The 27,331-nt window shown below is 42.6% G+C and overlaps 1 protein-coding gene across 1 annotated transcript in view; it reads right to left on the bottom strand.

The window, feature by feature from the left end:
• EXOC4 (exocyst complex component 4) overlaps window positions 1–27,331 on the bottom strand; it is a 678,192-nt gene that overhangs the window by 459,102 nt on the left and 191,759 nt on the right. Inside the window, exons 8-9 of the mRNA XM_037165795.2 lie at window positions 18,312–18,457; window positions 13,925–14,013 (exon numbers count right to left, since the gene is read on the bottom strand). Coding sequence (XP_037021690.2) covers window positions 13,925–14,013; window positions 18,312–18,457 — 235 coding nt within the window. The remainder of the gene's footprint in view (window positions 1–13,924; window positions 14,014–18,311; window positions 18,458–27,331) is intronic.

Below are 27,331 nucleotides of genomic sequence, written 5' to 3' on the forward strand. Positions count from 1 at the left end.
CCCACACGGATGCTCGGAGCAGCACTGCTCGCAATAACCGAACACCGGAAAGGACCCCAACGCACACCAACCGCTGGAAGAAGAAACAGTGTGGCATCTCCCCACCTGCCTGGTATTATATCCACGCAGCAGAGCACTGCCCAGCAGGAAAAGACACAGACTCCTGACACACACAACAAACTGGGTGGCTGTCGAAATCATGACGTTGAGTGAAAGAAGCCTGTCACAAAACTGTGCCTGTCACAAAACTGTGCGCTGTGTGATTCAGTCTCTGTAAAACTTAAGAGAGTGCAAAAGCCGGTGCGCACACCATGTCAGTAGTCAGTGGGGCCGCCCGTGGAGGGGGAGGGAGGGCACTGTAACCAACGCAAGGAAACTTGGGTGGTGAGGATGTTGTGTCTCTGCCGAAACCCATCGCACCATTTATTTTACATGAATGTGGTTTATTGTATGAAACTATATTGATGAAGTAGAAAAAGGAATGAGGCATCTCAAAGGCAAGTTATTTTACAAACCTCACAGAACACAGCTCTACTGTATTAATTAGTCGACTTTATCATTTATCGGCTGTGTGAGTTTGGTCAAGTGACTACCTTCTATGAGCCATGGTTTGCTCAGCCAACAAAACTGCAGGCTGCTGACGGGTGGTTACCATCCGCCCGACACGGTGCGAGGAGCTCCATACGCAAGGTAAACCCGCCTGCTGTGGGCCCTGCCTTCCTGGACCATGAAATCAGTAACATATATTTTAAACAAACGACAACAAATAATTAATTGAATAATTTTCAATACACCATGTCTACAAACATGGAAGCTAACCTAGCCAGGGGGAATTTAAACAATCAAACAAAACCCAAAAAAGCTTCCCTAAGGAAGTAACCGTTAAGAGGATAAAAGAAAACATTCAATGTCAAATTTTTTAGAACACTGACTGACACTGGTAAGAACGTAATAAGCATTATACAAAACCTTCTTACAAAGCAGAGAAGACAGGGACAAGCCAATTCCATGTATGCATGTAAGGAAGCCCCAAGGGCTGCATGAGAATGGCATGTTCTGAGAAGTCCAACATGGGCCTGGGGAGAAAAAGGGCCGAGGAGAGGCAGTCTGTAGTGGCAGCCAAGTCCTGCGGAACCTTATTAGGCATATGAAGGGCTCGGGGCTTGATACTAAGCAAGGGTCCCCAACCCCCAGACCACCAACAAGTACCAGTCCATGGCTTGTTAGGGACCCAGTCACACAGCAGGAGCCACAGACAAGCAAGGGAAGCTTCACCTGTATTTGCATTAACGCCTGAGCTCCGCCTCCTACCAGACGTTGGGGCATAGATTCTCAGAGGAGTGCGAACCCTACTGTGAACACACGGGAGGGATCTAGGTTGCAGGCTCCTTGTGAGAATCTTCTGCCTGTTGACCTAAGGTGGCGCTCGGGCGGTGATGCTACGCCTGGGGAGGGCTGCAAATGCGGACTCTTGTTAGCAGACAGGTTGGACTGCACAGAGACCACAGTAAATCAATTGCTTGTGAACCCAGATGCAAACCCTATCAGTGAGTGGCAAGTGACAACCAAGCAAAGTAATGGTGAAAAGATGAAGCTGCACCTGGTGGCGGGCTTTAAGTCAAAATCCGACACTTGTTTCAGTCGGCACACGGCCCAACTAAATTATTTTACTTACCACTTCCATCCACACCTCTTCCCCACAGTCAGAGGTCTGGTAAACCCACATGCTAACCCTAGCAGGTGGTGAGTTGTATAATTATTCATTATATATTACAATGTAATAATAAAAATAAAGTACACAATACACGTAAAGCACTTGAATCATCCTGAAACCATCTTCTCACCACTGGTCTGTGGAAAAATTGTCCTTCACAAAACCAGTCCTTGGGGCCAAAAAGGTTGGGGAACACTGTCCTAAGGGCCATAAGAAATCACTAAATACTTTTATATCACTGCGGTTTGAGTATAATAAATGATTTGGAATGATTCAAGACATAGGTGGAACGACCAAGGGGCGACGGCAGTAAGATCCTGGGCAGAGGTAAGAGACGTTTGGAAAAGGGACCGGAGCCAGGTCTGTAGTAGCAGATGGGTGAGGGGCAGTACCAGCAAGGTCTAGTGATAGATTAACTGTGAGAAGCCAAGGCGATGATGAGGATGACTTCCAGGTTTAGCTTCTGTTAAGAAAACAGATGACAAAAAAAAATTTCTAATGACTATTCTAAGAGAGTGTCTGAATTTAATTGTCCATTAGCATACTTATTTATTCATTAATTTGAAAAAATGCATTGTCTCCAGTGTGTAAAGAATGGTGTTGGTGCTTCGTGGTCACAGATAAATTGGTAGCTGACATTCATTCAGCACCTACTCTGTGCCAGGCACAGTTCTGAACATGTTACATGGTTTAACTCACTTTGCCCTCACTGCGGCCCTGTGAAGTGTGTACATGTTATGTTCGCGGTTTACAGACAATAACACTCACACACGAAGGAGTTAATTTGCCCAAATTCACCCAGGTAGTAAGTGTGACTGCAGAGATCACACTCAGAACCTCTGACTAGTCCTTGGGCTCAGAAAGGAAAACACAGGGACCACGTCGCTGAGACTCAAAAATCTGGAGCTTCGGACTGAATGAGAGTCGTGGAAATCATTTGATTTCTCTTTACTGCTGAAAAAACTGCTTGTGCAAGTGACTTGCACAAAGTCACAGAGCAAATTATTAGAAAAGATGGATGGTAGCTTGATTTTAAAATAAAAATATAGGGTACATCTTAGAATAAAAAAGAAAGAATTCATATTCTTTAGAGACTAAAATTGAGGCCTAAAATTAATAGATCAACTGAAGCCTATGAAAGAAGAAAGTATATTTGTAATTTTCAGCTTGAGGAGAAGAAAACCATAACTCCAACACTCTGGACTTAGCAAAAGGAATGGTGACAGGGGGTCAAAAACTGCTGAATGCCTTAAACTTGAGGAAGTTGAATTAGATTACATTGGCTATAGTAATATTAGATAAGGTCAGAGAGAAGTAAGTAAAACTAAAAACATCCACCCAAGTGACCAGACTGGAAAAGTGGGAATCAGCCAAAATGCCTGTCCCTTGCTCAAACTCCACACAGCATGAGTCACGGTGTCCAACTGATTCTGCCACTTAGCTTTCGGATCTAGTCCCCCCTCTCCATCTTCATGCTATTATTACCCTTCTGAGAAGCTGGCAGGACCTTCTGTAAACTCTCACCTGAAATAACGACCCAACCTGCCTCCTTGACTGCAATCTCATTGTATTCAATATTCACAATATTTGAAAATGCAGATTTGATTCTGTCACTCTCCTGCTTTAAACCCACGGGACAAAAGCCATACCTCTTTGCTGTTACACCAGGTCCTTTGAGATCGGCCCCCTGCCTCCCCTGTTGAAGTCCAATCTTCCCCGTACACTCTATGCTTCGCCCACAGCAAAGTGCCTACAATCCCGTGATGCTCTCCCCCATCTGTGTGTGTGCTCTACACCTCCCTTCTCACAGTGACTGTCCTCACCCTGCTCCATCTGGTTAACTCATCTTCTCGCCTTCAGAATAAAGCTTCCTCCATTGCGACCCCCTGCGTGACTCCCTCTGGGAATGTTAAGTGCTTTCTCCTCCGTGCTCCCAGAGGTACTTAGAACATTCATTAAAACTATGTGTCAGCCTGGCTGCTCTTCCTCAGCACCTAGAACTCCTCCATATTCAGATGTCCCCAGAGCAGGGCCTACAATATGGTGTCACCCACAATGGATACTTCCAACAACCCTAAGGACTAGGGAGGGTAAGTGTTGCTAACTTCATTATGCAAATAAGTAATCTGGGGCTCAGGAATGTGAGGTGACTTGCCTAGTAAAAGCAGGATGATTAATAGGTGGTCCTTCCACTAACCCATGATGCTCTGCAAGCTGCTCAAAGCACCAAGAGCCGCACCAATATTCCACACATGAACATCACTAACCAACTGAACGAGGATATGGAAATTAGTTAACTGGTGCTGAAACGAGACATTAATATGCAAACAAACACAGACTTACTTGCGCTAAGTGGGCATGAATATGCAGATAAACTGGCTGCAATTCAGTGGATATCATCACAATTTGGGGAATGAACATCTTATATTTTGACTATTACAGTACAGGGTGGGGCAAAAGTAGGTTTACAGTCGTGGACACACAAAACAGAGTTTTTTCTTGTATTACTATTTCTTGGTTATTATATTTTCCATACAAAAAACTGCAAACCTACTGTTGCCCCCATGTATTCATGTAACAATCACACATGCTATACTATAACGTGGGCTTTTCAAGTCTAAAACTGTGATGTGGCCAAAAGTGACTTGCCGTTTTCACCCACACCAGAACTGCAGGCTGGGGATCAGATGTGAGCACAGGGACTCTGCATCTTCGTACAGAACCAGGCTGCCATTCGCAGTCCAAGCTGAACAAGCTTCTCTGAGTTCGATGAGGCTGCCCCTTCGTGACCCGGCTCCTGCCACTGTCTCCTGCCCACTCCACCGGGCACGGTCTGACACAACACCCTCCAATAGCGGCACTTAAAACAAAGCTACTCTCCTCGGAGATTTTTAATAATAAAGTGGCACGGCTATCCTACTTGAAGTCCACTCAGAAAACCCAGTATGTGATTACTTTTAGCTCCTTCTCAAGTATAATGATGACTTCTATTTTCCTATCATCACCAGAACACCAGTGGTTCCTGTCAGTCCTTAATCTCTTATCGTTATAATGAACAATGGCCAAAGCCATTCACAGTAGCGTTGGTGTCCATTCTGTCCTGAAAGTAACTAATTAGAATCCGTGGAGGCCTATCTACATAAACGGACTTCCTTCACTACTGAAACAGAAGAAGTTACACCCAGTGTGCATGATGAAATGAGAAGAGCCCCACGCTCACGTTCGTACGTTTACCCCTGCTGTGCCCACCACCTGGAACGCCCACCCCTCTTCCATCTGAACAGCTGCTCTTCATCCTTTCTGAGCAGCCTGAAACTGGAACACGTAGGAATGCCCCCTGCCTCTCCCACTCTTGCGTACACGTCAGTTACGTATATACAACTCCATCACAACGCCTATGACAGTGCTGTGATCATTTGTAAGTGGGATTAATGAGGATATCTAAAAGTAGGGCAGTAAGTAACAGAGAACCAAAATACTGGTGACTCTAGAGAGTTCACTTCTCTTGTGCAGAAGTCTGGACAGTATGGTGGCTCTGGCAATCAGAGGTGCGACAGGCACCCCACAGTATGGGTAACCCAGGCTCTATCTCCTCGCTCCAGCATCCCCATGGTGCAGTCTCCCCGGCTTGGTCTACACAGCGCACCGCCACATTTCACCCACGCTGCGTGTGTGAGCATCTTCGTAAGGCGCTGGGCTGGGCGGGAAGGAGAGCTTGTTTCTTCCCTTGAGATGGAAGGCCTGAAGTCACACACATCAAATTCACTCACTTTCTATTGGCAAGAACTAAATTACATGTTCACGGGTGGCTGCACGGAAAACTTAGAAATGTTTATACTTTGAGTGGCCATGTGTCCGGCCAAAAATCAGAGGCTCTATTAATGCAAAGGAAGGGAAACAAATGCTGGGGGACAAGTGCCAGTCTCTGGGGCACACATTCACGGTCCCTGCTGCTCTTGTGCCCTTCAAGGCAAAGCATGGTTCTGTTCATGACTGTACCCCAAAGGCCTGATGAAATGTCCTGGTAAAATAAACATAATAACTATGTAGAGATTCGATAAATAAAGAGAAAGTCCTACAAAACTCAGGACTCAACAGTATACTAGCTGCTGGCTCCACTTAATGCTAGACTCTGACGTCCCAGAGAGGGATGAGGGATGGGAGGGAGCAGGTAGGTGCGGCGGGAGCCCCTCTGTCCCGAGTCATCTCCTCACAAACGACCGAGGGGGCAGTGCTGGTGCAGCCATGACCTGGATCTGAGGTTTCAGGGACCGATGAGGCCACGCAGCCACTGCGGGTGTCACGGAGAGCTCCAAATTCGGCTAAGACTTCTAACTGGAAATATTATACACATGTATGGTTCTACCTCTGAAGACCTAAAAGCTTTTGAAAGTTTGTTATATTTCTACTTTTTGTAAAATGTATATGAGTGTACATGCCGCTTGCACAGCTTTAAAAATGGTAAAACATATCAATAAGACAGGCAAGGACAAGTGCTGGTGAGGATGCAGAGAGAAAGGAACCCTCACTCACTGCTGGCGGGAGTGGAAACCAGAACAGCCACTGTGGAAAACAGCATGAAAGCTCCTCAGAAAAACAAGAATAGTTCCCTTATGACCCAGCACCTCCTCTTCTGCCTATCTCCCCAAAAAGCTGAAAACATTTATTTGCAAAGAGATATGTACCCTTCATATTCACGGCAGCATTATTCGCAGTGGCCAAGACGTGGAGAAAACCAAAGTGTCCTCTGACAGAGGCGCGGACAGAGTGGCCCACCTACACAAGGGAACACCACTCAGCCACAGGAAAAGATGAAGCACTGCCATTTGCAACAACAGGGATGGATCTTAAATTATGCTAAGCAAAATAGTCAGAAAAAAAGCTAGGAACCATGATTTTACTCACGTGTGGGATATAAGACTGAAACTCACAGACGCAGACAGACCAGAGTGTGCTGGTTACCAGAGGGAAGGGTGAGGGGAGGGTAGCAAAGGGTGAAGGGTACCGATTACACGGCGATGGAAGAGGGTCTGACTTTGGGCAGAGGGCACACAGGGCAACATACAGATGATGTACCGGAAGTGTATACCGGAAACCTACCTCTATGACCCTCTGAACCAACCCAGGTCGCCCAACAAATTTAATAAAAAATAAGTAAAATGAAAATAAAAATAAAACAGTATTTCAACCACTTAGTTTAAGGAACAAAACAGTACCACTACCTCTGAAGCCCCTTGTGACCCTCTCCAGTCACATCCTCTTCCACCCGCTCCAGACGTGAGCTCTTGTCTGAGATGTGTATCCACGCCCACAACCTTACCGTTGTCACATTCCCATCACATAAGGATGTATTCAACTAAAAAGAAAACTATTCAGTTCTGACTGTTCCTCAACTTCGTACAGATGGAACTAGACTACACTATGCTTTTGAGATTCCACCAAGTTCAGGCACAGTACAGTTCACTAATTTTCATTGCTATGTAGCATTCCACCGCATGGCTATACCACAGGTCATCAATCGTTCTCCTCTTGTCTCTGATATTTAAGTTGTGTCCAGGTTTCTGTTATTCGGACAAGGCCATTATAAAGATACTTGTCAACAGGTTCTGCCTTTCACTTTTGAGCTCTCAACCCACCAAAAATTTATTTTCCTAAATGACATGAGGTTCAAATTAAACGTGTTTTTATTCATGAAGATCCAACGATCTTACCACCCGTTACTGACTACTCTGTCATAACCCTGTAAATCTGTACCGTCTCCTCGCTCCGCTATCCTTTATGTACGGAAAATGTCTGAGAGTCTGCAGTGTGCAATGGTGCCGTGGGTGCCGCGGAAGAAGAAGAAAGGGGGAGATGGAGCAGGAGGCTGAGGGGCTGGGTCTCAGAGCCCACAACCCATGTGGCCGAACCCCCTCCAGCTCTGTCTGTGCCTAGGCTGACCTGTAAACAAGACAAACAGAAGACAGGCTCTGTCACTGAAAAACGAGCTGCAGAGCACTGGGTCTTGAGTTCTAAAGCGCTCTCCACCATTAGAACCCGCTGTTTCACTTTCTAGACGTAACATTACACACGTGTTTACAACCGTTTTTTCTGAATTGGGATAGGATCACTTCAGATAACCTCTGTTAGTATTGCTGAGGGGACCCAACTTTTATTTTGAAAATGTAGAACTGTCTTCTCAATGACCACTGTCTAGCCGAGATCATGATAAACTCGTTATTTAGCACTGTCATCAGTTTCCAGTGATGTCTTTCCTCACTATAAACCGTAAATGTTTGCTGTCCTCTCTGTTTGCTAAAAAAGCTCAATCAGAATTCGTTAAATCAACTACTTTACCTGCCTATAATTTCTCCAAGAGAAAGTCTTAAAAAATCATCAAAGCTGTTATTTTTATGTTATTAAAACATTAATGTGAATCAAACGATGAAAAATATCAGAGAAGCTTTTAGAATTTTCTGTTACATCATGTTACAAGTTTCTGCTGTTATTCTCACATACTTTGTTTTTTTCCGAAAAAACTAGTAACTGAATTATAAAGAAAAATGCATATGTATTTTCACTGCATAAAACAATGCATAGAGCAAGGCTAAGAGGTACTATCACACCCAGTAACAGTCTTCGGATGAGAATACTTTTATTTCCTAACAGATCTGAAATAATGCATTGGTCTATTCATGATCTGAGGAAAGTATCTTTAATACTACTCCCTAAGAAGAGATAAAGAAATTGGCTTTTATAAAAACTGTATTATAATATCATCATAGGAGAAAGCTTACATATGAGTAAATTAAGAATAGTCTTTTTAAAAGAATATATGCAAAAGGAAGGAGAATCAATTTTATACATTATTTTGGAACCTAAAACAGAGAGGTAACTGAAAAATGAAGGTTATTTTTAAGTAGTTCTATGCAAGTTTAGGAAGAAAATACACATTTTTTCATGTCCCTTGCATACTGTTATTAACAAAGACATTACGCAAAATTGAAAAAACAGACTACACAGAAATCTCTAATCAAATTTTGGTATATAAAACTTTAAAAGTGCTTCTTCTTTTTCTAAGATTTTATTTACTTATTTTTAGAGAGGGGAGAGGAGAGAGAAACATCTTCGTGCGACAGAAACACTCGCACCCCCCCCCCCAACCAGGGAGCTGGCCTGCAACCCAAACATATGCCCAAACGAGGAATTGAACCAGCAACCTTTTGGTTTGTGGGACAATGTCCAACCCTCTGGGCCACATCTGTCGGGGCTAAAAGTGCTTCTTATACTTCAGGCTATGGAATAAATGTGTGTGAGCATAAAATTTCTGTACCTTACGTCAGTCAAAGTGTCCCTGAAAATGTCTGCATAATTGAAATCTTGCTTTAAATTCTCCATTATAGAACAGCTTGCTATTTAAGAGATTCCTATTATAATCCTTCTATAAAAAGAACAACCAACTCACGGTTAACCTATTTCGAATACTGCCTTACCTTAAAGCAAGGCGCCTCCAAACAGATTAATTGCATACAGTGTCATTAAGTATTCACAACCCCAGTCACCAACCATGCATTAGAGAGAAAAACCCCAAAAATTCAGGTCAAGTCAGTATAAGGGCCTGGTTTTCCCCAAGGCCAGTATTTCCACATTTACTACATAAAGCAAGTCCTCTTTAGAGAAGTCAATTCTCAAGCGGTTGGAGCTTTATAGGATATTTAATGTCAGGGCTATAGAAATGCCACTCGTTAAACTAATGGGAATAAGAGTGGCACTCTAAAGGTACTATTGCTGAGTACAAACAGAAGTACTAAGTAGGCCCCCAGACAGAAAAGAAACTGTAATCAAAACTGCCTCAACATTTCTACTTGGGTCGATGACACGTAATATTCTCTACCCATTTGAGCGGTTTTATTAACTTCAAAAATGAGTGAAGACAAATCACAGGACTCCCACTCTGTTTATCAAAGCTCCCACTGGGGTTTTTCAAATTCACAGGCTTGTACTTACACACAACAAATAAGATATTGAGGATAGAGACTTCCCTTCATCATATATATATATATATGTTAGAGATTTTATTTATTTACTTTTAGAGAGAGTTGGAAAGGGAGACAGGAAGAGAGGGAGAGAGATGCTGATATGGGAGAGAAACACCGATCAGTTGCCTCTTGCACACGCTGAACCCACAGCCCAGGCATGGGTCCCGCCAGGAATCAACTGGTGACCTTCTGCTGCTCGGGATGATGCCCGACCAACTGAGCCACACCAGTCAGGGCCGTCATCATGTATTTTTTTAAGTGCCTAACTCAAGCCAAACATTGTCCTAGGTACTGTAATGCACTGCTGAATAAAGCTTGCATTCTGGACATTCTGAGAAAAGTGCAGAAATTTAACAATTTCACAAGACATGTACATATCAAGAAAAGTGTAAGGAAAATAAAACACATGTTGGGAAAAAGAATGACAGGATGGGGGTGAGGGGGCAGGATGCTGAGCAAGGTCACGGAGCAGGAATGAACTGTGGGCAGGGGACCTGGATCTGGAATCGTCCTCACCCCAGGCCCTAGGTAAAGTGAGCAGAGGAAAGATCTCAGGACCAAACCTAGAGACACTTCAAAGAGCCCCTGAGAAGACAGAAAAAACATGAAGGGGAGCATAAAACAATAGCTGCTGACAGATGAAACGAGATGAACACAGAAAAGTAAACGCTGACCCCGCCAAGATGGAGGTCCTGGTGACCCGACTGCATGAGGCAGGGAGGCTGGAGCTGCGGGGAGGGGGGGGGGGAGAAAACGAGAGACAAAGAAGTGGGCACAGTTCTCTTAATTCCACAATGGTAACTTTTTTTTAAAGCACCATTTTCATTTAAATCAATTACAGCTATTCTAATTCTTCCAGGGTTTTAATGTCTAATTTTATATTAACAATATCCCCCTAAACTGGTCAGGACTAATAATGGCTTTATTTTTCAAATGAGAAAATGGAAGCACAGTGGGGCTGAATAACAGAAGAGCTTATTTTGGTCATAAGTGGCGGTATTTTGATTTTTTTTAACCCCCGTGAGATCATGTGTTTATCAGTTACACTATTCTGCAGGAGAATCACACATTAAACCTGAGAAGCTATCCTCAAGCTGAATGTTCATTAAAACTAATATCTTTCTAACCTATAACACGGCCGTTTGAGCACCACGATGAAGCAGGAGAGAGGCCCCACACAACAGGAAGTCTATGATTAACGCAGACACACACACGAGTTCGACTTCCACCTGTTACCGCGCACGCTTTGAAATAGCATCCCCACCTCCCCGGCCCACTTGCCGACGGCAGACTATATAATGAACCATCTGTACCACAGCAGAGCCAACCGAGATGGGTTGATGATACCAAAGAAATCTCATTTTTTTCATTCCTTTTTTCCCCCTTGTGTGCTGTTAGGTTGAGTAACATTTTAAATTGCATGATAAATTGAAAATGTTGGCAGGAACTAAACTTTTGTAAAACTGGAGCTTTTTAAATGTTACTTTGATGGTCTTTTCTGGTGGATTTCTTTACCACTTTGCCTGCGACAGAAGGAAAAGATGACCCCATGAACCAAACCACTAGGAGGCAGAGCCTGCGGCCACCTGGCGTGTCAAGACCAAGATCATCTGCCTGACTCTCGGGATTTGACCAAACTGTTCAATCATGCCTCTTAGAGGGTAGGCTGGAATGCAGCCCTGACCGTGGTTCTTGGACCATTGAGATGAAGAGAACAACTAAAAAGGATGGTCATTTTTCATGGAAAGTGGGTGCAATTTCCCCCCCAAGTCTTCCTGCTGAAATGTTAAAAGCACCCATCAGAGACACTTTTGCTCCTAAATAAAGCACCATCAATCTTTCACAAAAACTGGTCAGCTGATCTGTCCTCTCACCAAGCATGTGACGGGTCAGCTTGGCAAAATGATTTTTTAATGATTATTTTGAGTACAATATGGTCGATGACTCCTTTCTCCCCTTGTAACCAGAGATAAATCCTCCTATTTTGCTGAACACTGGTAAGTAAAACAGGCTATTGCTTGAAAGTTCTATATTTCAATTAAATTTTAAAGGGTGGGAAAGTTCCTGGTTAGATGATAGTGATTCTTCAATTAACCATCCCCACAGAATGGAAGTCCTCTGTACCGCAGCTGAATTTAAAAATGGTTTTCAATCGCATACGGCAGAGTTGTCCTGGGCCAGACTCAAGGACAACATGCCTATTCAGTACAGCTGTGTGTCACTGCAGAGAACAAAATGCACTCACACACAAGCTCCACCTGCTCAACTTAAAAACTCAAGGAACCTACGAAGCTGAGAAGCTCGGACCTCAGCTTTCCTCCTTCTTCCCGTCCCCAAGTCAGCAGTGTCTTCTGAACATTCAGTACACCGGGCAGGCGCTGTGCCGCGATCAGGAAATAAAACGGTTCTCCCTCATGCAGCTTACAGTTTGCAGCAATGCCAACAAGTGAGCATCCATCCACAGGTCGTGTGCGCAGTGCTTGGAAAGGCGTGAGCACACACCAGGGGCCACAACCTCTGCATATGTGAGAGACGTGTGTGTGTGTGTGTGTTAGGGAAAAGAGGGTTCTACAGAAGAAGTAACAACTAAATCTCCGTGGGAGAGCTGAGTAGAATTCAGCCAAAGGAAGACACAGAATGCATTTGAACACTCCGAGGAGACAGTTCTAGTAATTACTGTAACATCTGAGGAGAAAGAAGAAGACATTACCTTCATTGTACGAGGACACTTTTGTAAACACTATTCACAGCTTAACCTCCCTAACTTTCAAAACAACCTCATGGGACACGTACTATTCTATCCCCATTTAGAGTTAATAGAGGCACAGGGGTTACAAAGCTAGTAAATGGGAAGCTAAATTTTAAACACAGGCAATCTGGGTCTGGAATCCTCTACTCTTCGTTGCTCTGCTACTGTGTCTCCAGAGATCAGGGGCCGTGGGGGAGGTTGAGGGGGACGTGGGGTGGGGCGGGGGACACAACACAACCGAAACAATCACCCCACGTGGCTACAGCACAGAGTGTTTACCATTCTCACTCATTATGTAACAGAGAGGGAATCTAGTTAACAGTAGTATTTATCCTTGTTGGCTAATTATGTCTGTCTCCTGCAATTCCAGACTCCAAAGTCCACACTTCAGGTTTCCCAGAACACACAGCAACACTTCAATTTAAAATAAAACGTTGGTAGGCGGAGCTCCTTTTCCTTACATCCTCAACCACACGTCCAGGCTTTTTGTTCTGGTAACTAAACTAAGTGTTTAATTGTATAGACTATAGGCTAGTCACCTCAAAATATTCCAAGTGCCTCCAGTGCATCAAAACTGAGTGTTCTTCTCCATCCCTCACGAAAAAGCCCACAGTTACAAAGTAACTTAAATCATCATTCCTTTCCCTCAACATCTCCAGCAACCTCACGCACACCATCTTCAATTGTTAGCATCTACCTTCTGATACTATTACTGACATCCACGCCTTCACTTCACAACCGAATCTCACGTCACTGTCTTTTACTCCCTGCACGTGACTTCCACCCCTCCAATGCCCAGGGTGTCCTGCACTCAGCAGGCCCTCGTAATCTTCCTTAATTGATTACATTTACCATGATTAGGTCCTTTTTGTCACAAAATGAAATGCTACTGGTCTGATTTTTTTATTTAATTAAATTCACTTATAATTTATTCCCTTAAGTATTTTTTCTTCAGATCATCACTGTTTACTAGCCAGGTGTAGGTCATCAGATAGCCTGTGTATTGAAGTTATATTGATTAGAACACAGTAATTAGAGAAAATTTTCCTCCCTTGAACTAACGACAGAGGCTGTATCTGCCTTCTTCCGAATCTCAGATGCTCCTGACATACCCTGGGATTACTGTCCTGAAAACAATAGTCAAAGTTAACAGTGGCGGCCACAGGGGACTGACACCGCCAGGCCATGGCTGGGCTCATCTTTAAGCAAAGAAGAGATTGACCACGTGTCTTTTTGCCTCGAGCTCCCACTAGAATGGTAGCAGATCTGAGTCCTGTGGCCACAGTAATACTTTTAGCTGCTCACAGACAGTGCTGGGAGATGACGGAGGAAACAGATGATCGAGTCTTTACATCTCTGCCATCCTGAAGGAACCCTGTGCCTTCCGACCTCCCATTCACATACTGTACACGTCAGGTCTTCCAGGGAAATGCGGCCACCCACCTTGGAGTTCTCCGCTCCGACTGTACAGCTCCCTCCTCTGCTCCCGCAAGTAGGCACTCATGCTGATGGCGTGGGAAGATGACTCAAACCTGCAACAAAACGCAGGTCGACAACGGTTAGGGGGCAACCGGAGAGGCGGTGCCCAGCTACGCCCTCCAAAAGCAGTCCACTCTGGTCTGTGAGATGCTCCCCAGTGGTCCCCAACCAAGACGCTCTGACTATGCCACAACGGGGCCAGGGCCAGGCTGCCAGTGGCCTTGACCTGTGAACGAGGGTCCTGGCTAGCACCCCTCCACAACAGTATTTGGATCTTCTGCTCACTTTCCACTTCAGCTGATACGACTCTGATCTGCTGCAACTGTCTTTTGCCTCCCGGTCCTCTGCCGGAATCCCCGCACACACAGCAACGAGAGTATCTCACAGCGATGTCAGACGTTGCCTGTCCAGCTTGGAGCCATCAGTGACTGCCCGCTGTGTCCACAGAAATCCTGGCTCCTCAGAGCAGACACCTTGCCTTTCAATGTCTCCCAGTGAGAGCACTAGGACAAAGGACACGCTACCCATACTGCTGATCAACTACACTACAGAAGCAAGGCATCTATGGTCTCTCCTTAAAATTCCAGGAACGGGTTCTCAAGGGCTGCCAAGAACGTCTGTCCGCACCTACCCAGGAATTGTTTCAAGTAAAAAACATGGGGGAATGCTCATGACTTACAACGGGTCTTCAAAATCTAAAATAATAATACAAAAAAATTACAATCTTAAGATAAACTTGTAGGTAAGGGACACAACAATATTATGGCTCCATCGAACAGTAAGTCCTCTGCTGTGCTCGGACGTTCCATTTCAAACCTGCTGTCTTCAAAGTCAGACTAACCGGCTGACCGGAGAGTCTTCTAAGCACTGCCGCCACCCAGGGGTAAACAGCAACACAATGGAAGAGCAGCAGTGACAGCGGAACAGGTTCTGGCAACAAGGAAGGAGCGCCATGGGTCTCTTAATGATGCCTTCTTTACCCTCTCCTCGACAGGGAGGAGGAACACTAAGACGAATGTCCATCTGAGAGAAACACGGGTTTCCCGGTTCTCTCTCTGCGCCCTGCCAAGAACTAAGAGGCCACTAACAGCCAGAAGGAAGGCCGAGTGTGCAGGGCTTAAGTGCCACCCGCCTGTCAAGTACGAAAAAGAAGCCACTGACCTCCAAAAAGCATGCTGACAGCTATGCATCAGAAATGACAGGGGAAAAACATAAACTGTTGAGCAGAGAATGGAGAGGTACGCATGATACAGTAGGAGAGAACGTAAGCACACTTAATTCACCTCGGCTAGGGGCAATTAGAGAGAGCAATAAAGTCCTTCACGGATGTGATATAAACAGATTGCAGCTCACCAAAATCTTAATCCTTTATGACCTGATGTGTTCTGCTGCTTGGGAATCCTTTTATGTTTGGAACGAGCCGCAGACTGATCCGATTTGATGGTAAAAGGGGCACCACGAGATGGAGGCACATGGCCCTCCACGCAGCAGCCCAGCACGGGGCTCGGGGCTCAGCTCGTCAAGGGCGGAACCAAGATGAGAGACGGGGGATCTGTAATAATGGCCTGATTCTGTGCGGACAATGATTTTTTGTTTCTATGCAATATTAATAAATGTGTAACAATTACTTAAGGTCATTTATTCCTTTCCAACAATTTATATGCTTTCCAATACCACAATTTCAGGATTGGCTAAATGTCTGAAAGTGGGTATGTGGTCTCGGGCTGACAGTTAGGGGTGCTGGCTGAAAGCATACAATCTAAACACCCTCACCCCAGATTTCAGCCACACCCCCACATCTAGGTGGAGGGGTGAGGGGTGGCCCAAGAGGCAGCATCTGAGACCATCTCAGTGCAGCTCCCAACCACCCACCCACCACCTTCCCTGCTCGCTGGCACAGCTCCAGTTCTCCCTGGGGGTTCTGCCACCTGGCTCCCTCTTCACTCAGGAAAAGCAGCTCCCTGTCCAGGTGGAGACCCATCAATTGAGACAAAACCAAACTGCTTTAAGACAATCGCTGTGATCTGCTTGCCCTGCCAGTGATTGTTTTAGGAATGGACATGAGACCCATCCTAGCCTTCTTGAGGAAAACTTGCAAACCAGCTTTGTCGCGGGCAAGAGAAATTAATAAATGTACCAGTAATGATTTAAAATAATTTTAAAAGAATCTGAAATGGCATAGCCACTTTGGAAGACAGTTGGCACTGTGTTACAAAATCAAACATAGCACGATCCAATAACCATGCTCCCAGGTATTTATCCAAATGAGCTGAAAACTTATATTTACACAAAAACCTGCACTTGGATGTTTAGTAGTAGCTTTACGGAAGCAACCAAGATGCTCTTCAATAGTTGAATGGAAAAACTGTGGTACATCCACATAATGGGATGTTATTCCGTGATACAAAGGAATGATCTATCAACCCAGAAAAAGACATGGAAGAACCCTCAATATACATTGCTAAGTGGAAAAAACCAGCCTGAAAAGTCTGCGTACCTGTATGATTATAGCTATAAAAGACCTTTTGGAAAAGGCAAACTAAGTAAAAAGGCTGGTCGGGGCCTCAGGAGCAGGGGAAAAAAGGCAGAATAAACAAGTGGAAAACGGGGTGTTTAGGGCCATGAGACTGTTCTGTGTGAGGCTATAATGGTGCGTAAATGGTATCATACATTTCTCCAAACCCGTAAAGCTGTAGAAAACAAATTATGAACCATAATGTAAACCATGGACTTCAGCTAATAATACATACAAATATTGGCTCATCAACTGCAACAAATGCACCACATTCATGCAAGATGTTAATAGAGGAAGTTGTAGGAGAGGGAACATAAGGGAAGATCTGTGGACCGTCTGCTCGATTCTTCGAAAAACCTAAAACTGCTATAAAAAATAAAGACTACTAATTTAAAAAAAGATTTGTAGGAGGAATCACACACTATTTCTTCGGCATCGCCATTGCTACTGGAGTAGGAATGAAGGTGGAGGAAGGGGAAGGGCGGGGTGCTTGATGCCGCTGCACTGGTGGGTTAAGGACCCCCCACACTCACCCTGAGTGGGCGAGACAGTCACTTCCCCGTGGTTCAATCCGCCCCTAGTGCGCTTGGGACTCTAACTTGCAGACAAAAGCATTTTTACTGACACTGCATCTAACCTCAATAAAACTGTAAAAAGAAAAAAAAAGGAACACATTCGATAAACAGAATGGATTTTATTCCATGTGAGCATAGTAAATCTCTTCTGCTCTAGACCACAAGATAAATGAACTGCTGAAACTTTGCCTGATGACGAAGAACTCTATGAATCCACAATTTTAAAAAAATCTCAAAAGTGAATCAGTAAAAGACACTGGAGCCTCAACTATTCAAAAAACCACGATGATACTTCTGTAGTCACTTAAATGCTTAGATTTGTAAATACAACTTCTTAAATGTCTATTAACTCTTCTAACAAACACACAGGTCTGCCAAGATTTAAATCCTGCTCTAACACTTGCTAGCTGTGTGAATTTACATAAACCCAACCTCCCTTGTGCCTCAGGTTTTTTGTTTCTTTTTTTAAACGTGTAAAAAAAAAAGGATTAAAAATAGAACACACATATAAGGTTGTAATGAGTGAATAAGATAATCCACGAAAATAGCTTAATGTCTTGGCTGGCACTTTGTAAGGACTCAGTAAGTGTTAGCCCATACCCCAGCTGCCGAAATTCGATATAACATGAGTTAAGTTGAATTGAGATTGTCTTGAGGAACTCACCTACTCAGTACTGGGTAATAGTAAATAATCAGTGGTCACTGTTACTGGTGTTGTTATCATCAATGTTAGTAATTATGTAACTGTTTGCTGGCACCGAGTGACATATACTTATGATACACGGCCAGGTAGGGTTAGCTGAGATAGTAATTAAAATAAAAAGAATTTTCAGATGGCTCCTTTATTAAAACACACAAAACCCAGTACTACTCAGCTAGAAGATTTACATAACTTTATTAACAAAGGTTGTTTCTTGGCACTTGGGGCTTTTCAAGGGCTGAAATATTACATTTCTTTTCATTTCACATAATTCCCCAGAAACAAGTGCAGAGTTTAATTTCCCTCCAATATATATAAAACTTCCCAGAAACGAATTCCTGCAACTTTTGAAAAAGTTCTAGGTGTCCCAGTAAGCACATTTCCAACACGACCAATTCCCCTTACAGAAAATAAAAGTACACAAAACTGAATATATATTCATTTCCTATAAATTATGTCAAACCAACTCTGGGTGAAGTATGGCTGTCAATGAGGTACAAAGTCCTACCTGCATCCAGCGCTTTTCGGTACCTGCTGCGTGACCAACAGTAAGACACTTACTTGAAAAGAGAATTCTTGGGCCTTTGTGGCTTCTTCTTGGCAAAAAAGGCTGCAAACTCCCGTCCAGTACTGGCATAGCTTAGCTGGGCTGACGGTTCGGAGGCCGTACGGGTGTTTTTCATGTCCAAGTACTCGGTCAACAGCATCTGTGCCATCAGATAAGCAATTTAATACACACATGTATGGTGTGTTTTTAGGAAAAGCAATTTTAAACCATAAAAACCCAATTCCAAATCCCCATCCCTGACACTCAAGTATATTAACCTACAATTCATGTTTCCTGTAGTAGATCTGGGAAAAGAGACGTTGTACCCAGAAAGCCAACAATTTTCTATTTCTAAACTAGGGAGAAGGCACAGTGGGCATATGAACACAAGGATAAAGGAATCGTTTTTTTTTATAAAAGGCTATTTGAGCCAAACTGACACGTATGATGGGGAGCAAGGTCTCAAATGCTCTGTGGGGAACCATTCTATAAAGGGCCTACTATGTGCCAGGCATTGTGTTGAGTCCATCAACTTTTCCTTGCCGTCATGATTTAATCATTGGTTATTTGAAATTACCGCAGCATCCGCGACAATGCCATAATATTTACTGGGGGCTTGCTACGGTGCAGGCAAGGAACCAATCCACTCAGATGCATCACCACACTTACAGAGCACACAACCTTATCCCGCACTTGCTCAGATTACAGGGAAGGAAATGGGGCCCGGCAGAGGCTCGGGGCGCCCAGTGAGCTCTGTGGACTGGCGGGACTCGGGGCTCTCCAGGCCTGGTGGGCAAGTGCTGGAACTGACCTACTCAGGGCTACCCCGGCCACAGCAGGCTGAGGGCTCTTCAGTACAAATAATCTCTGGGGCCACTACTCATCTTAAGAGCTTCAGAGCAGCAAACAAACAAACAAAAGCAGCAGCTTTTTGATCACTACTGCCAGTGGGTCCTGCTTATAAAATCAATGCGCTTTAGGGCCTCAGGGTGGTGCCCAGGCCAGAATCAACTGTTCTACGGTTTCTAAGACCAGTGTTCTCAAAAGCCCCCACATTTGTCCAAGGAAGCAACAGGTCTGGAACCAAAGTCATTCCAGTTCCTAAGATTGTCTAACCTGGACTAAAGTGTATCAACTCATTTGCACAATCACATTTACATTTAAGATACTCAGGTCATATAGTACCTATGGGCAAGCAATTCTAGCCAGGATATTGGTAAAAACTTTTCAGAGACCTGGAGATCCCATGTAACTCTTTATTCCTGCAGGCAAGTATCCATCCATCCATCCATCCATCCATCCATCCATCCATCCATTCATTCTTTGAAAGTCTGAGGACCATATTAAGCATTTATAAAGCAGAAAACATATACAAAGCACCCTATAAACATAACGCTTCCCCCAAGGAAGTTCTAAAGCAATTATGGCTCTAGTATGAACACATGTCCACTACGGGGCACTTATGAAATATCAGACATTTTAAAAACATGGTCTTCCTCAATCACAAAATCTGTGAGGTAAGAGCCACTACTTGCTTTTCAGAGATGACGACACAGAGCATTAGTGGTATTTAGAAACTCGTCTGGAGGCATGTGGGGGAGCAGAGGTAACGGAAATCTCTGTATAGTCCCCTCAATTTTGCTATGAACTTGGCAATGCTCTAAGAAATAGTCAATATAGAAATGAAACAGGCCTATGCCTTATGATTATAGCATAACTGGCCCAATTGACTTCGGAGCCCCTGCTCTCCCCCAGGATGCGTTATTCTCACCAAAAGCATAAAAAGGCCAACGAGCACAGCTGTGGGTGGCAGTAAATGGACTTTATTTCAGTTTCTGGGAAATAAAGACTTCACTAGCAAAATATAAAACATATTAACAGGTTGGCCAATGTTTTTTAAATTTATTTATGGGGCCACTGGAATATTACTCAACATGCTGATGAAGTGATTTGACAACAAATACCTTCTCTGTGAATACATCACCCAGCTGCCCAAAAGTCAGGCAGGATGCTGAATTGGGTCTCTGCTTTAGTGACTCAACTGAGGGACTCAATGTGTACATTTGGCGCAGGTGCTAATAAAGTCTGCAAGGAAACTGTGAACCAGAACAGAACAGCACACTGACACAACATAGAAAGATGTCTACAAATGCACTGGTTTCAGTGGTTTTACCACCAACATGGCTCAGGATCGTTCTACCAAAGCATGAAGTTCACTAAGCCAAGTAATTCTTCTGGGGTACTTACTTGTCCTAAAATTTAATGACTGGCCTTGTGCAATAAAATACTGACTGATCAGGGTCCGGCTAACCAGTATCCTTAAAACCCTAATGTCTTAAGATCACTGTTCTTTTTCTTCCATCAACCAAGTCTCCTCAATTATTACCTCTCAACATTATTAGTCTATTCTTAGCCTCTTTCTGGCCTCTTCCTTTCCACTTTCTTAACAAAAAGCTTGCTTTGGTCACACGCCCTATGTATAATCTTATTTTCCTCTTGTCTTTAGGTTCCAAACTTCAAAACAGCCTTCCCATATATTACTTCCTCTACCATGATGTGGTTTATTCCTGACTTCTCTCTTGAGCCCCAGTCGCTGACTTAGATTTATATATTTCACTAGCACAGTCACATATTTATGGATAAAATCAACCCTAAATTCTGAAACCTAAATCATCCGCCCATAAAAATCAATAATTCCTCTGTCTTTTTTGTTTGTGTGTAGTTTCTTATTCTTACTGCTGTCCAGATTTAGAACTTCGGACCCGTCTTTCGATACATTCCTTTATCCTTTGTATCCATAAAAGAGTTAGTCCCCAAGTCCATTCATCACTCCGTCTCCACTCTACTACTTGGCCCCTGTCTGTCTGGTTCTGCTAGGAACCAGCTTACTTCAACTCACACTGGTTTTCCTCTTCAATGTTCTGCCTCTCATCTCTCGCTTGCCTGGCCTTTCCCATACGGTACCATACGCTGCTGCTGCTGCACAAACACCCGATCTCAACATGTATTTCCAACCATCTCTCATCCTCCTTACAGTGGCCCCAACTCCCGAACCCAGATCACCTACTTTGCTCCTCCCTGAAGATGCCTGGGCCTTCTCACTTCCAGAATGCCTAACCTACATTAGCCTCTCTCCTAAATAGGTCCTAAACATCCTTCGAAAATCTATCCCACTGTTTTCTTTTTAATGACTCCTTTCCAGGCTACTCTGGGCCAGCTGTTCCCTTTTCTGAATTCCCAAACTATGCATTTTACACATCCGTCTGTAGGTATTTACCCAAAACTGCCTAATACTATTGTTAATGGAAAAATGCCTGACCATCCCAACTTAAATGCTGTAATGCTTAAAGCATCATATTTCTCTACTCCCACCACAGACGCATGCAACATACCAGAGAATAAAAATTGTTAAAAACGACTCACTGATTTTTAAACACTAGGTGATAAGAAGCCTGGATGTATATGTTATTATATATAAATTAGAGATAGTGTCCAAAATAAAACAAGCCCTGTAAATGAGTCCTCAGTACAAAAATCTATAGAAGAAGTGAAACAGAAAAGGAACCGGTATCATTTTAATCACAGGCTTTGCAGTGTTTCTTTCCTTGATGTATTTTGCTTCTTTTCCCTAATACCATTCACCACCAGCTGGCAAATTCTACTTCAAAATAAGTAAAGTTGTATCTTGACAACAAAATTGGTAAAAGTGCATTTTTTAATATCTCAAAGAACAAATAAGCTCCAATTTCGAAAATGTTTTAAATTTGACTGAATTAGGCTAAATCTTCTACTACAAAGTCTTGACACAGACATCAAAAGTCCGGTATTAAACTATAACCACATAATTTCTTGGTGATTCCACATCATTGTGGATAATGTTCTGCATCGTCTCAATCGTGAGCACTCACCAAGGAGGGCCTGGGGAAAATCATTCAAGATTGGAATTCCGGGACAAAGGGCATTACATATAATATCAGATACATCCTGCCCGCAGAGGATAATCCTATGTTCTTTCTGGCTCTAAATTCCTTCATATCTCAGACACTCATTTCTTTTCTCTTTTTAAATCCCAGAAGTTGCTGCTTCTTATTGATCAAGAGTTTGAAAAATAAAAGTCAAAGTTTATGGATGTTTTAAAGTTTAACTTAAAAGGCATTATTTATAAAACTAAAGACAAGAAATATGAAAAGATGGCTGGAAAGTACTGGAAAATTTAATATATCCCAGTGAGATCGTGATTCGCTATATTTTTCTGAGTACCTGGTATGTTGGATGGTTCTGTGGTTGAAGCAAAATATGATGCTTAAAAAAACCACACAAATTAGGGTGGGCAGGCATCTCCTCTGCTGTAACACTTAACTAGAAGTTGCTAAGATGCTAATCAAAAAATCTCATGACGTATAAAGCAGGGCCACGACTCTGAGATTTATAACTTGATGTAACATTGGTAACATCACTGAATAAATTTGTCATTTACCATTTAATCCTCTGTAACACATTGCCTGTGGCCACCTGTGGTTATAATCAGAGTTTCCTAAAAATAAACATGGGAATTACAGGCTTAAAATTAACGTGTCCTGTCTTCAGCTTCTCTATTTATCCAGGTAGCTACTCAATGAAACATCCAGACCCTTCTAGGTATTCAAAAAGGCTGATCCCCTGTGGTAACTTCCCAGTTTACAAAACCCCTCCTTATCTAAGAACTAGTCCCCAATCACTGGGCAGACTCTGGTAGCTACTTTTACCCGGAGGTCCCCAGCCAGACTCTCTTTCCCAGGAACGCATTGGTGGGATACAGTCTCTGCTAGTCAATGTAGGTGATGAGATGCAGATCCTTTGAGGCAACTACCTTCTACCTTGTAGATGGAAAATCAAAGAAAGCCAACCCTGCACAGAGGGAATAAAGAATGAACTGGATGAGCACAGAGACAGAGAAATGGGAGACCCACATAGGGGGATTTAAAGGTTGCAACCTGTCTTCCTAGCTTGAAATGTTCTAAATCCAGTTGTGGATAAGGGTTAAATCTTCTACCCTTTGGTTCCATAATATATCCTTTATAGCTCTAATAAATTTTCCTTAGTTTTCCTTATGATAGCTTGAGTCGGTTGTTATTTCTTCACTAAGATAACTATAGATAAATGAATACATACTAATATCCATCTGAGTGACATGCACACCACATACAGTACTGTTCGCCCAGAACACTGGTACCTCACCATATCGAGACATGCAGAGACCAACTCTCCTGACCACTAGCTTCAAATGTTCGATGATTTATACAAAGCTGTACTGTATTTAACCTCCTTGGTGAATGTGAAAATTAGACTGCTTCTTATGTTAGGAGCAATAAGGTGAAAAAATCACCTTGAGCTCAAAAAATGAACTAAGACTCAATGTCTCTTAAGCAAACTATCTTCAATGGGCCTGCATTAAATACCATAAATTTTAATAATTTGCTCTTTTAAAATGCAGATGTCCAGGAGCTGTGTTCCAAGCACAGCAAAGTAGCGCTCATTAAACTAGTGCTCATACTGATAGTAATTTTAAAAGCTAAAGAAACATGTAAAAAAATTAAAATGTGAAGACCCTAGAGAGGAACCAAATTAAACAGAAACTGGGCGCTACGATCCACTTAAGGAGGCACACAGGCGAGTTCCTCCGGCTTTTTCCCAGAATGCACCTCCCCATTTCCATGGCGCAAGGGCAGGACCCAAGCTGGAACTATGGTCTGACCGGATGAAGGAGACAAGGCAGGCACGGGGGCGCCAGGACATCCAGAATTTAGGAGGAGAAATCCAGAGAAGGGCAAGGAGCAAAATCAGTGCAATATAACCCTCCAATGACCACCTCGATCTCAGAAAATATTCCAACAGAGAGACTGAAACAATATTTTTAATTACTAAAAAGATCAGATATCTCCCACAGAGTTGCCAGTGAATGAAATATTAATGACAAAAAAACCCCAGAAGTTATTTTTTTGAATATAGCAGTCTCATTTCCTCCTTGTATAAAGACTAAAATATTCTGCAGTAAGGAACCAAATAAAAGATAGACAATCATTTCGAAAATAGAATAGCTGTCTGCTTAATTATACTCATTGTCAATGGCACTTGTATAATTAAAGCCACTGTTAGGATGGCCTTGTGAACAGTCCTCACTTCAGTGTTCAAAGTAAAATAAACCCCCAAACTCCAAGAGCACGTGCTTTATGGTCCTGCATCAAACATCTCCCCCATGAGCAGAGATCAAACTGCTCATGTTTAGCTCTCCCCCGACTCCCGTAACAGGAGAGCTTTGAACAAAGAAAACCGAGTTTTTACAGCTTTCAAAAGAATGTCTTCATTTATTATAAATAAACATATATTTATTCAGTGCATAAAATATGTAAGGTATTGTGAGGGAAATACAAGCAAGACTCAAAAAAACATCCTTCCTTGATATCAAAACAAGTGAATTTTGCTATATGTAAATAAAACATTTTAAGTGAATCAAAAGCCTAACCAATCAGTCTGTCAATCCATCCCTCGGGGTGTTACCTAGAGATGAAGACACCGGGAATGGCCACAGTGCACAGAAGGAAGCAAGCATCAGGACAAAAAACTGCTGTGAGTATCTGAAGGAGGGCAAGACTGCTCCTGACTGGAACAACGGAAAAAAAACGTTTCAACATCCTGATACTACAGGACATACATATAATGTTAAAAGATGTAAACGGGCAAAAGAAAAATGATAGAAGGAACAAGGAACAGAACAAATAAACAGTGCCAGGGAAATGCAGGGTATCATTAGCGAACAGCAAACAGCTCAGATGATGTAAAATGAAGACCGAGAGGGAAGCCTGGAATGGTGATCAGGACCTTGAACTCCATGCTCTGACGATGAAATCAAGTACAAAATCACAAGGCAATAACAGGTTTTGAATAGGTAAATAAAATGTTACAAATATACTTTAAAGCGCCTGCCAGCATATAAAATAACAGATTAGAAGGCCAAGGGACTGCAGATAAAATAAATGACTACGGGAAATACTATGAAGGAAGGGGGACAAGAAGAGCGATCTACCAAGATAGTTCAAGAAAAGACTAGTTTAAATTAAAGTAGCACTAACAACATTGTACATTATGGGATACATTTGAGAGTCAATGCAGAGGAAACATACAAACAAAAGTCAACCAGTTATTCCATAAAAATAAAATAGAGGAAGAAACACGGCTAAAGCATTGCACATCTGAGAGCCTAAAACACTGTGGCTCCGGGAACAGTGGGTCCGACAGGAACACTCATGTTCGCACGTACTCTCAAATACACAGTCGTGAAAGGGGAAATAACGTTGATGAGATTCCCGTGGTTAACACATTTAACTTTCACTGAGACTGCTAATGTATGTTCATAGGGTCTCTGAAGGACACTGAGAAGGACATATGTCTCGGACTGATTCTAATGCGACTGTATCTCGTAATGGTTTTCAAACAGCTTTGCTGAGCTACCATTTAAACACCATCGAATGCGCCACTGCAGTGGGCAGTTCCCCGGGTATAAGGAACAACGTGCAGCCATCGACACCGTCACTCTGGACACTTCTAACCCATCAGAGTCCCCTGAAGGCGTCAGCTGCAGGGTTTTGTTAGACTCAGAAAGTTCCTTCCAATACTGCTTTGCTGAAGGTTTTTGTGTTTGTTTTCTAATTACCAGTGGGTGTTAAGTACTTTCCTATGTATTGAGATGATTATGTGGGTTTTGTCCTTTATTCTACTAATATGGTGTAGTATGTTAATTGACTTTTGATAAATCGCCCTAACAATACATAATACAGTTTATATGTTGAAGGACTTAATTTGACAATATTCTGTTCAAGATCTGTCCACCCATGTTCAGGAGGGACACCACTCGATTGTTTCCTGTGCTATCTTCCACTTTTTTATCAGGGTGATACCAGACTCAGAGAATATGTGACAAATGTTTCCTCATCTCTATTTCCTGAAAGAGTCCACAAAGCACTGGCATTATTTCTTCTTTAAACGTTTGACAGAACATTTGTGTGGCTTACCTATAAGTTGGAAAATTTTCAATTCTTATTTATTTCTTATAGGACAATTCAGATTTTCTATTTCTTTATGAATTAGGTTTGTATTTCGTGCCTTTCTAGGAATTTGTCCATTTCATCAAAGGTATCAAATTAGTTGACATATAGTTGTTCATAATAACTGTTTATAATCTTTTTAATTTATGTTGTATCTATAGTAATATCTTCCTCTCTCACTCCTGATTTTTAATGGCTCAGTCTAGCTAGAGAGTTATCAGTTTTTGATCTTTTTAGAAAATCAACTTTTGGTTTCATTCTTTTTGTATTGTTCCTCTGATTTTTATTTCTTTGATTTTTCCCTTTGATCTTTATCATTTCTTACCTTCTGCTTGCTTTGGGTTTAATTTATTTGTTCCCTCATTTTTCTAGCTCTGGGTAGAAACTTAGATTGCTGATTTTAGGTCTTTCTTCATATATCCAATATGCATTTAAGAAGTTTGTTGTTTTATTTCCAAATATTTGAGAAATTCCAAGTTTTCTTCCTGTTTTTTATTTAATTATTGTGGTTGTAGAGCATACTTTGTGCTACTTCAATTCTTTTAAATATATTGAGACTTACTACATAGTCTAGCATGTAGTCTACATACAGAATTTTCTGTGTAAACACAAAACAGTCTGTAGTCTGATGCTGTTAGGGACGGTGTAGCACGTAAGTCACTTTCAGTCAAGGCCCCTGAAAGTGTTGGCTGAGTCTCGAATGTTTTCTGTCCAGTTTTTCTATGAATTTTTGATAAAAATATTGAAACCAACAATAATGGTTTCCTTTTCAGCTTATTTCAATTCTGTCAGTGTTTCCTCTGTGTATTTTCAATCTTGCAGTACTTGATGGTTTATTTGTAACCCACTCATAGAAAAAAAGGCAAATAAGAGAGCCCATGCTAGGGGCAGACACGAAAGTAGTCCTGATGCCCAAAGAAGAATGTGGTTCACATTCCTAAGGAAGCTTCGCT

This window comes from Artibeus jamaicensis, unplaced genomic scaffold, assembly GCF_021234435.1.
Source record: "Artibeus jamaicensis isolate MK-2021 breed Jamaican fruit bat unplaced genomic scaffold, CSHL_Jam_final scaffold_3307, whole genome shotgun sequence".
Classification (NCBI taxonomy): domain Eukaryota; kingdom Metazoa; phylum Chordata; class Mammalia; order Chiroptera; family Phyllostomidae; genus Artibeus; species Artibeus jamaicensis.